Source organism: Nicotiana tomentosiformis, chromosome 11 (assembly GCF_000390325.3).
Source record: "Nicotiana tomentosiformis chromosome 11, ASM39032v3, whole genome shotgun sequence".
Taxonomy (NCBI): Eukaryota; Viridiplantae; Streptophyta; class Magnoliopsida; order Solanales; family Solanaceae; genus Nicotiana; species Nicotiana tomentosiformis.
This window is the reverse complement of record NC_090822.1, coordinates 54,858,454-54,870,909: the sequence shown is the minus strand read 5'-3', so window position 1 is coordinate 54,870,909 and position 12,456 is coordinate 54,858,454. Positions and strand designations below refer to the sequence as shown.

The window sequence follows — 12,456 nt, the reverse complement described above, 5'->3', positions numbered from 1 at the left end:
TGTGTCTTGACTAAAGTTAGTCGAGTTGTAAGTGTTTGTAATAGAGTTATTACAAAGTGACTTGTAATAGAGTTGTTACAAGTTAGTGAGGGATTAAGAGGTTAATCCCTCGGTTACAATAGGTTGTAATCTAAAGTTTGCTCAGTAGTAAAGTTGAAATCCTACAAGGGTAGGTCATGGTTTTTAATCCCGTGAGCTGTGAGTTTTTCACGTAAAACTTCCTTGTGTCATTTACTTACTGTAGTGTCCGTGTGTTCTGTGGGAACTAATAGAGAGCCTGGTTCTCTATATAGTTTGGTGGACCCTTCAATTCTATCAATTGGTATCAGAGCGAGTTCTTTCTATCAGGCTAACACCTAGAAAGGATCCCCATGGCTGCTCCACCAAACTTTGAAGAAGGTCAATCTACCTACAGACCACCAAGGTTCAACGGCCAATACTATGGATGGTGGAAGACAAGGATGCATGATTTCATCATGGCTGAAGACTCAAGGCTCTGGGACGTCATCTGCGTTGGACCCTTCATCCCTACAAAAACCAGTGGTGACCCAACAGTAACAGTCCCCAAAACAAGAAAAGAATTCAACGATAGTGATCGCAAAGCCATAGAGAAGAACTTTCGAGCAAAGGAAATTCTTGTCTGTGGTATTGGTCCTGATGAATACAATAGGATTTCAGCATGCCAATCTGCCAAGGAGATCTGGGATGCTCTCCAAACAACTCATGAAGGGACAACCCAAGTTAAGCAATTTAAGATTGACATGCTTACCACAGAATACGAGTTTTTCAATATGAAAGACGATGAATCCATCTAGGACATGCATACTCGGTTCACCTCCATCATTAATAAGCTTCATTCTCTGGGAGAAATTATTCTAAGGAACAAACTAGTCAGGAAAATACTTAGTGTATTACCCAGTTCCTGGGAAAGCAAAGTAAATGCTATCACGGAGGCAAATGATCTACAGAAGCTGACCATCGATGAGCTCGTTGGAAATATGAAGACGTACGAAATGAAGAAGAAGGATAATGAGAGAAGAGAGCCCAAAAGTGAGAAGAACCTTGTCCTCAAGACAGACAACAATGAATCAAGTAGTGAGGATGCTGATATGGCTTACTTGACAAAGAGATTTCAGAAAATGGTTCGCAGAAATGGTGGTATTCCAAATCGGGGCAGCTCCAGCAAGCCAAGAGGCTATGACTTATGTCATAAGTGTGGAAAGTCAGGGCACTTCATCAAAGATTGTCCTCTCCTCAAGCAAGATCAGTACAAACACAACTCAGACAAAGCAGCTAAGAGGAACCAGGTTCCTGACAAACGATTCAAAAGAAAAGATGTTGCCGACAACGTTGTGAAATAAGCTCTTGCTGCATGGGGAGACTCCTCCAGTGAATATGGCAAAGATGATGACAAATGTGACAGCTCCATGATGGCAGTAGAAAGTGAAGCAACTGAATATGACTCTATCTTTGCCCTGATGACACAATCTGATGATGATGAAGATGAAGACGATGAGGTAAACTTTCTAGATGTTCAAAGAAATCTGAAGTTTTACTCTCCAAAAAAACTTATGTCCTTGGAAAATGTTTTAATTGATGCTTACCATAATCTTATAAATGATAAAAATGCCTTAACTATGGAACTAGAAGAAGTAGAACATGAGAGAGATAATCTAGTAGTAGTTGTGGTGGACTTAAAAGAAACTACTGAGAGTTTGAAAACTGAAATAATTGCAAACATAGAACATGAGAGAGATAACCTAATGATTGTTGTGATTGATCTAACAGAGACTATCGAGAGTATCAAAAAGGAGAAAGAAGCCTTGATTGAGAAAGTAGCTAAGGTAGAGCATGAGAAAGATGACCTATTAGTGGTAGTAGTAGACCTTAAGGAAACAATTGATGAGAAAAAAAGCGAAGGAAGTCATGAGAGTACTCGAAAGGGAAAGGAAATTCCAAGTGAGGAACATCTTAGTATTGAAGATGAGTTAAAATCAGTGAAATCTAGTCTGTGTGCTGAGCTTGAGAAAAACAAGCAACTTAAGGAAGATCTAGATAGGGTTAAGAGCGATCTAGAAAAATCACTTAAGTGGACCTGGTCCTCTGACGCCATCACTGCCTTGTACAAAAACAATGGGGAAACAAGCAAGGGATAGGGTTCCAAAGGGAAAAGACTCCTTACAACCCTCATAGCAAGTATGTTACTTACCTGATAACTGGCTTTACACTAACTATGGTAACACTGGGTACATTAAGGAAACCTGTAAGGCCACGTTTCAGTCTCAACAGAGAAACAATGTTTTTGCTAAAAAAGGGGTAACTACTGCTAAAGAACCTGGTCCCTTATATAAAACTCGTGTGATGCCTGCTTGGACCAAGAAGGCCCTGATTCATCCATTTTCTCATTACAAAGGACCCAAACTTGTTTGGGTTCCTAAGTCTAATCCTTGATTTTCTTGTGCAGGGAGCAGTGAAAGGGAGCAACCAACAATGATACATGGATAGTGGTTGCTCGAAACACATGACTGGAAGCACAAATGATTTCCTTTCACTCAAAACCCTGCAAGGAGGGAGTGTATCCTTTGGAAATGGTAAAAAGGGATACATTCTGGGAGTTGGAAGAATTGGGAAGTATCTTTTTCACTCAATTGAAAATATGTACTACGTGAATGGGTTGAAGTACAACTTGTTAAGTGTCTCCCAAATTTGTGACAAGGGAAACAAGCTAGAATTTGTGTAAAAAATATGCACGGTCACAAACTTTGTGACTAGTGAGGTGGTGTTGGTGGACAAAAGATACAAAAACATCTATATTGCTGACTTTGAATCTCTGCAAAATGGAGATCTTAGTTGTCTGATTGCTATAGATGATGATGCTGAACTATGGCATCGAAGTTTGTGTCATGCAAGCTTTATGTTGCTAAATAAGTTGGTCAAGAAGGACCTGGTTCGTGGCCTGCCCAACTCAAGCTTCAAGGATCATAAGGTGTGCGATGCATGTGTAAAAGGAAAGCAAGTCAGACCCTTCTTCAAGCCCAAAAAATATCAAAGAAGAATTGAAAGATGCTGACTGGATTATGACTATGCAAGACGAGCTTCATTAATTTGAGAGGAACAGTGTATGGCACCTAGTTCCTCGACCTGCTGACAGAACTGTCATAGGAACCAGGCGGGTATTTAGAAACAAACTTGATGAGTTTGGAAACACCACAAGAAATAAGGCAAGATTAGTAGTTCAAGGGTACAATCAAGAAGAAGGAATTGACTATGATGAAATTTTTGTTCCAGTTGCTCGAATGGAGGCTATCAGAATCCTTATTGCATTTGCATCTCATATGGAATTCAAATTTTTTCAAATGGATGTCAAAAGTGCATTTATGAATGGCTTTCTGAAAGAAGAAGTTTTCGTCAAGCAACCAACTAGTTTCGAGTGCCATGAGCATTCCGAGCACGTGTTTAAACTTGACAAGGCATTATATGGATGGAAGCAGGCTCCTCGTGCATGGTATGAAAGGCTGTCCAAGTTTCTTCTAGAAAATGGCTTTACAAGAGGGAAAATTGACAACACTCTATTTCTAAAGAAACGGGGGAGGAACCTGCTCATTGTGCAAGTTTATATTGATGACATTATTTTCGGAGCAACAGTCGACTCTTTGTGTGAGGAATTTGCAAAACTCATGGGAAGTGAGTTTGAAATGAGCATGATGGGGGAATTGAATTTCTTCTTGGGTTTACAAGTGAAACAATCTCAAAAGGGGACTTTGATAAGTCAGCAGAAGTACATCAAGGTGCTGCTGAAGAGATTTGACATGGAAACATCAAAAATCATTGACACTCACATTGCCACAGCCACTCATCTAGACATGGATGAACCTGGTTCCCCTGTGAATCAGACCATGTACAGAGGTATCATAGGGTCACTCCTGTATCTCACAGCAAGCAGACCAGATATTGTCTTCGGCGTGGGACTTTGTGCCAGGTCTCAGTCTAATCCAAAGGAATCTCATCTGAAGGATGCCAAGAGAATTCTGAGATATCTCAAAGGAACGCGGGACCTAGTTCTCTACTATCCCTCAGGAGATAACTTTGACTTGATAGGGCATGCTGATGCTGACTATGCTGGTTATCTGGTGGATAAGAAAAGCACTTCTGGTATGGCACATTTTCTGGGTTCATGTCTAATCTCGTGAGGCACAAGAAAATAAAACTCAGTGGCCCTTTCAACTGATGAAGCTGAGTATGTGGTATCTGCCTCTTGCTGTGCTCAACTGTTGTAGATCAAGCAGCAACTAGAAACTTTCGATACAATGTAGAGAAATGGCTCATTTGCATGAAGTTTTGCAGCACAGAAGATCAAATTGCAGATATCTTCACGAAAGCACTGAGCAGAGAGCACTTTGAAAAGAATCACTTGGAACTAGGGTTGATGAAGTATAGCTAGGGACATGGTCCCTCGATGATTGGCTATGAAATAAATGTACAGCTAAAATAGCTAAAAAGTATTTTCTGGCACAGTCTAACTCACCTCTATACCATTACAGGTAGACATGCATGACGATTACAGAGCAGACAAGTAGCTAATGCATTGCACGTTGGTCAAAGGATGAGGCTTACATTTTCAAACTCTGTCAGGGAACCTGGTTCCATTGACACAAGTTAGTAGTTCCTTTGTACTCTCATGCACAATTTTTTAAACAGCTGAAACGGTGCCACGTCATTATATTGTCAGTTTTTTGGCTTCTTGAATCAAAGCATCTCACCCTTTATGAAGCGACCAGACTACCCAAAATTGATACCCAACCGGTCTTTAACTCCTCTCAAATAAATCCATTCACAGTCACTTTCAAAACTGTTCATATCACGAATCAAAAATTTCCCTTTTCCTTCTTCAAACTCTTTTCTTCAACTGACTACACTTCACTATGTCTGACAATCAGGAAACACAAAATATTCCAAGCATCATCTCCACTGTGTCCTTATCCGTTGAAACACCATTGATAGAGCCCACACTCTCTGTTCCGATTAGTCCAAACCCTAAGCTAGAGTCACAACCACCCTCTGCTTTCTCTCCAACCCAGTCGAGTTCTGGTTCTCATCGGAGTCACAAAACATCGACTCCCAGGAAATTTATGGTTGTGACCTCTACTTCTGCCTCATCGAAAAAGATGGTTGATGAAGACACAGTGGATGGAGAAGAAAATCAAGAAATTTCTAGTCGACCAGTGGAAGAAAGTTCTGCTAAAGAACAAGGTATGGGTCATACTAGTGATGAATCGACAATGGCAACCCCGGGCTTGGATCCTACAGGTAATGATCCTCTTATGCCTTCTGAAGTTACTTTGGAGTTACAAGAACAGGAAGCTATATAAAATATGCTTTCAATCGCTACTGAGGCAAGTCTGATTGGAGGTTATGATGGTGTGTCTGAGTTTCAGGGGGAAGATAATGGTACAGAGGCGAAGGAAGGGAACTGGTGCTTGTCAAAAATCTAGCACCAAACAGTACTACTAGGGAACTTCCTGAGAGACCTGATCCATCCACACAAGAGGAGCACTATGCTCTTACTTGGGATAAAACTCTATGTTCTTCTAAAGAACCCCAGATCAGTACTGATCCCGCTCCTTCTCCTCATTTCTATGATGAGCCATTGTCCGTTATTCCTCCCGAGATGCGATCTCTATCTGAGGAGGAAAACGAAAGGAGTAAAGATGACTATGATAATGTGGCTCTTGTGAGCTTCATCGGGGCTAGGAGTAGTCAGGTAACTCCCCAAGAGTCAACTTCTAAGAGACCTATCACTAGGTTGTAGAAGAAGGAATAATTTGAGTCAGTTTTAAGGAAAAGCAAAAAGGAAAAAAAAGAAGAGGAGATTGGTGAAAGATGGAAAGGTTGTAAATGAGAAGGTAGTGCCTCCTGCACTAGTCGTTGATGTTGATGAGGTAGAAGAAGAACCTGGTGACTTGGTTCGTAAGTCCTCAAAGAAACTTACTATTCCAATTTCAAAAGGGAGTCATCGATTGAGGATGAAAAATCTTGTGAAAAGGTAGTTGAGGAATATGGGGAACAAGTGACAAAAGAATCGGTTGAAAAAGTGTCTGCGAAAAGGGTGTCTGGGAAATCTGCTGAGAAAGGAAAGAGTGCTTGCACATTAGTAAAAAGGAAGGGTGATGCTAGTGAGGAACCTAGTTACTAAAAAAAGACCAAGGTTGATGATACCCAGGATGCTGGCAAGGAAATATTGAAAAATCAAAAGGTGTTGTGGGGCCGTACAGTTGCCCTTTATATTCTAGATATGGCTGGCATGCGCCAGTTGGTGGAAATCTGTGAATTCCAACATTGGACACACCTGTTCATGAGTGACAGTCCCACAGTTTTTGAGGATGAAGTGCACAGTTTTATGCCAACCTCTTTACAGTTGAGGATGATCATATTTGTATGATGGTGAATGATGTTGATTTTGTGATGGACTCTACTATGCTGGGAACTATTTTGGGAGTGCCCGCTGAGGGTTTGTCTTCTGTTCAGGGCACCTGCTCTTCAAAGTTTAGAAATGCTATCTTGAAGGATAAGGCAGTTCAGCAAGGGGAACAGGTACACAAGAAGGCTCTCCTTCCAGTGTACCAACTGTTGTTTGAATTGGTGAACAAAGTTTTGCTCCCTCGTGCCGAAAGAAAGTCCATTACATCTCGAGCAGACCTAGTTCTCATGGAAGCACTGGATGTATTCACAACTATCAACCTGCCTGGCATCATGATAGAACACATGCAGAAGGTGGCAGAGTTCAAGGATGGTAATCATGGGCTGCCTTACGGGTTCCTCCTCACTAAGGTTTTTGAGTTCTTCAAAGTCCCTTTGGGAAAAGCTTAAGTGGGTACTCGTAAGAAATCCTTCTCTAAGACCACCCTTGAGGAATGTGAGTGCATTGATAGGGTTGGAGGAGTTGGCAGCACTTCTACTATCTCCCAGTTGATCAATGCCCAAAACAGTGCCACTGATGAGATAAGGAAGCTGAAGGCAAGGAATGCCATTCTTGAGGGTCAGCTAAGTCAGCTTCAAGAGGCACCTGTTTCCCACAGCTCTCACAGCACAGAGGTTGCCCTTCTGACCAACGATAATGCCGATCTCAAGAAACAAGTTGAGGACCTTAAGGAGAAACTGCTCAATGAGCAGATGTAAACAAACGCTCGAATGGACATCGTCCTCAAAACCCTTGCCTCTTCCTCTAAGCCTTCCCCTTCCAGTGCTCCCTAGAACATTTATTCCCTTTCCAGTATCAAATCCTAGTGTTTGTCCTTTATTTTAGTTCTGCTGATGTTTATGACTGGTACTTCTATTTTTGCTGTTTTTATTTTATGGATGTGTTGGTAACAATGGAACTGCTCCCTGCTTAATTTCTAAAAATTAATAGAAGTTTCATCCTTTTGCTGTGTATGTCTTTCTCTTTTGCTATGTTTCTAGTCATGATTATGTGCACATATGTAGCATGCGTTAACCAAGCTAGACTTCTTTTTGCTTATTACTTGCTACTGATCTTTTTATGATGCCAAAAGTGGGCAAAATAATTGAGGGGGAACAAGCCGGGGAACAGATTCAGGAGGATTACAGGTTATGTGTATGTGCTGGGGAACAGATTCAAGGGGAATACATGAATACAGGATATGCGTGTATATCATTCTGGTTCTTAGGGGGAACTTCAATTATAACTTTGTCATAATCAAAAAAGGGGAAATTGATAGGCTATATGTACATTATTATGTTTTGATGATCTAACAAAATTAATGACAAGAACCAGATAAGGAACCTGATACACATTCTCAAGTATGTGAAAATAACAAGACTCAAGCTGGAGATGTAAATCAACTCTTCAGATGACAAAGAAACAACAAGGGGAACAGATAGACATCAGTTCCCCTAGTGACCACACCCAGTCAACTCCCTACAGCTGTAAAGTTGTTGCCTGCACATGTAACAGTGCAAAAACAGTGCATCAGTCAACTTTATGGGGAATGCCCTTTACTTAACTTGCTTACATCATTCAAGTGATGTCACAAATTAGTTATTTACATCAAGCAAAGGTAAAACAAAACACTTGCATATTCAAGAATCAATCAAGCACTCTCTCAAGTCTATGTCAATCTTGCAAGTGATTCTCAAGGGCATTAAGAACAAAGAACAACATAACGAAGGACCAGTTTTATGTATTGAGTCATTATATGTCCCTAGTTGTATTGCACCTTTGTTAAAGTTCTTTACTTGTAATTCTTACTTAGCTTAGTTAGAAGCATTGTGTAGGAAATCTTTGTAAATCATAAACCCTTGTGTTTGTGTCTTGGCTAGAGTTAGTCGAGTTGTAAGTCTTTATAATAGAGTTATTACAAAGTGGCTTGTAATAGAGTTGTTACAAGTTAGTGAGGGATTAAGAGGTTAATTCCTAGGTTACAATATGTTGTAATCTAAAGTTTGCTCAGTAGTGAAGTTGAAATCCTACAAGGGTAGGTCGTGGTCTTTAATCCCGTGAGCTGGGAGTTTTTCACGTAAAACTTCCTTGTGTCATTTACTTACTGCAGTGTGCGTGTGTTCTGTAGGAACTAATAGAGAAACTGGTTCTCTATATAGTTTGGTGGACCATTAAATTCTATCAGTATTGTAACCTAGATAGGACTCCTCAATGTATAGGACTCCTCATGTGTAACCTGTGTAAATCGGCACACAAGTGTGCAGATGAATGAACCAAGCATCCTTCTTTTACTTTGTTTTACTGCGTTTTTCTTCAATTTTAAATATGTATAATCATCATCTCACCTTTTAGTAGTTGGTCGACGATGCATATTGAGTATGTTTGTCTGAACGCCCTCTCCCTTTTCCTCTTGATTATGTTTATGCATATTTAGTGCCTAGTATCAGCATGGTTAGTAGATTTTACCTCACTTCCATACAGTGGTGAGATGTTCACCATTCATCTGCGGTGGCTATGCGTATTTTCTTTTATGGTTTCTTCTATGTTTCCAAACTGTCTTCCAGTTGGTACTCGTAAAATACTATGAAAATTGGTTTATGGGATTAAGAACTATGGTGAAATATTTACTCCATACTTGGGTTGAAATAGTGTATTATGGTCGAGATTACGTAATTGTTTACTCTTTATTATGGATCATGTTAGTTATGGATCTGTTGTTTATTGCCTTAGGACATTAGCAGTAAGGATTCGCTTGGCTAGGATGGTATCCAAGTGCCGGTTGTTGGGTCCAAACGCACACGCAAGTATACGCGATTGAAAAGTAATAAAGTGATAAGAAAGTAGCGTTCCCACGAGGATTTGTGATCAGCTAATGTACAATCTAAGCTATTTATGAATTTAATGCTCAAGCGAGTGTTAAGAAGATGATTGTGATTTTTGTAACTAAATTACTATGAACTAATAAACAAGCAAGAAAATAAGATCGCAAATAGAGCAAACAAACACTTAAAAAGAATTCAATGAGATAGGGATATTCCAGGATTATGGGATTAACGTCTCTCCTATTGCGTTTTTAGGGTTGATGTAATCACTTGACTTATCTAATTTATTGATTAGCAGGGTTTATTATGCTCATGAAGTTCTTTCGACGCTTCACTCGCCTATTCAAGCCAACCTAAGACTATATGTCAATAGAATCAAACTTGGCAAGAACGCATGTATATTTCCTTCAAAAATAACCAAGTAAGGCAACTAGAATATGTCTATCCTAATCACAAATCTATTCTCCAATGTCCGCATTCAAGAACTTACTCTATTCAATCCTATATGCAATTTATATCCCCCACGTTCGAGTTCAACTATAAATTCGTAGATAGTACTCTATTGTTAGCTACGCAATAGAATAATTAAGTGCAAGATTGAATAAACAAATTACTATGATAAGGTCAAGAAACACAATCAACCATCAATTTACAATAGTTAAGAACGACCCACAACCCCAGAATAATGAGGTTCTTAGCCACTCATGTTCAAAACAATAATCAAAATATTGTTTTCAAACATAAAAGCTATGAATACTAGATGAAGGATGGAAGAATTAATGAATTATGTGCTCCTGAGTGTTCCATGCTTGTTTCTCTCTCTCAAAGTGGCGTCTCCCCCTCCAAAATAGGTTTAGACTTGCTTTTATATGAGTTGGGGCATCTTGGATTCGAAATAACCAAGTCTCGGGTTAAATAGGACAAGTCCCTGTCACCAGCACCCAGGGTAGCGTGGGGCACTAGCCCTGGCGCTGGAAATTTTGTGCTTCTAGAAACTGCACCACAGGTAGCGCCCCACGCCACCTGAGCTACTTTGTGGCTTTTTCTCGTTTCTTCCCCCTTTCGCTTCAATTCACGCACCTTCATCCCAAGTTGCCTTCGGATGATTCCTACACATATGTCACGACCCAAAATCTCACCTGTCGTGATGGCGCCTATCTCAATACTAGGCAAGCCGACAATCTCAATAAACTCCCATATTTTTTATGTTTAAAAATAAAATGATTAAAGTCAGCGGAAGAAAATTCACAAATACATATATAAACACTCCCTAATCCTGGTGTCACTGAGTACATGAGCATCTAATATGAATACAAGTCTGGAAATACGGCCCATAATAGTCTGAGACTAAATACAGTAAATAAGAAGGTAGGGAAAGAGAGGCAAGGTCTGCAAAACACGGCAGCTACCTCAAAATCTCTAGAAAAATTTGCTGTGCGAAAGAATCAACACCCGCTATGTCCAGGAATACCTAGATCTGCACACGAAGTACAGGGTGTAGTATGAGTACAACCAACTCAGCAAGTAACAATAATATATAAGGACCTAAAGATAGTGACGAGCTACACAGCTGCAGTTCCTTTTCAGTAATTCCAGCAGAGATTAGACATGATTTCAAATCCAGCAGTTTAAGTCAAATAAGTTTTATACAGTTCAAGTTCTTGAAATTCGGATATAAAATCTTTCAGAAAATTTTACAACAATGTCAGATAGCAACTAAGTGCAACAACAAATAAAAACAAGTACACCCTCTCAGGGCAACAGTCACTCGACTCGTCACAACAGCTCAACCACTCGACTCCCATCCCTCAGCACTCACACTCAATGGGTATCCACGCTCACTGGGGGTGTACAGACTCCGGAAGAGCTCCTACAGCCCAAGCGCTATAATTTGTACGGACAACTCACGTGCCATAGTATAAATATCTGGATACGTACGGACAACTCACGTGCTGCACAGACAACTCACGTGCTATAATATAATATAAGGGTCTGCACGGACAACTCACGTGCTGCACGGACAACTCATGTGCTATAGTATAATATCTCACAATCAGGCCCTCGGCCTCGCTCAGTCATAAATCTCTCCAGTCTCTCGGGCTCTCAACAATCATGAAATCAGCCCAAACAACAATGATATGATGCATCAATAATGAACAATAGAGAATGGGATAAAATAATCAAGTAAACTGTGACTGAGTACAAAACAACAATTAACCAGATAGTTCAACATATACACGACCACTGTGGGTCCCAACAGTACTAACATATAGTCTAAACATGGTTTCTAACATGACTTACAGTCAAATTTCCACAACACATAGAGAGCACATAGCTAACAACAATTTATTCAACTTTACAGTTTCCACGGGACAGACCAAGTCACAATTCTCTAGGTGCACTCCCACACGCCCGTCACCTAGCATGTGCGTCACCTCCAAAGTAATCACATAATACCAAAATCCGAGGTTTCATACCCTCAGGACCAGATTTATAACTGTTACTTACCTCAAACCGTGAAATTCTTATTCCGCTAAGCCTTTGCCTCGTGAATTGGCCTCCAAATGCCTCGAATCTAGCCACAAATAATTTGATTCAGTCAATAAAATTTATTGGAATTAATTCCATAAGAAAATGCAAGTTTTTCATAAAATTCCGAAAATTATCTCAAAAATCGCCCATGGGGCCCACGTCTTGGAATCCGGCAAAAGTTACAAAATATGAATGCTCGTTCAACCACGAGTCTAACCATACCAAAATTATTAAATTTTGATAACAATTCTGCCCTCAAATCCTCAAATTAATCCAAGAGGGTTTTCAAACTTTTCCAACTTAATTCACTAATTAAATGATAAAAACAACCATGTATTCGAGTAATTTAGCCAATATTGAGTTTAGAATATTTACCCCGTTGTTTCCTCTGAAAATCACCCAAAAATCGCCACTTCCCGAACTCCAATCCGTCAAAAATGGAATCAAAACTTAAACTCACACGCGATCGCGAAGCACAATCTTTCCACTGCCCAATTTAACTCTACGCGATCGCGATGCACAACTTCACAGACCTACGCGATCGCGGACTGGTCCACACGATCGCGAAGCACAAAACACGTGACTTCTATTTTCGCTCCACTTACTCTACGCGAACGCGACCTTGTTCACGTGTTCGCGAGTCAT

General features: G+C 40.2%; 1 protein-coding gene across 1 annotated transcript; it reads left to right on the top strand.

Moving 5' to 3' along the window:
* Positions 1-371: 371 nt before the first annotated feature.
* On the top strand, positions 372-815 carry LOC117279326 (uncharacterized). Its single transcript, XM_033658818.2, has one exon. It carries the CDS (start codon positions 372-374, stop codon positions 813-815), a length of 444 nt encoding a protein of 147 aa, XP_033514709.2.
* The last annotated feature ends 11,641 nt before the right edge of the window (positions 816-12,456 follow it).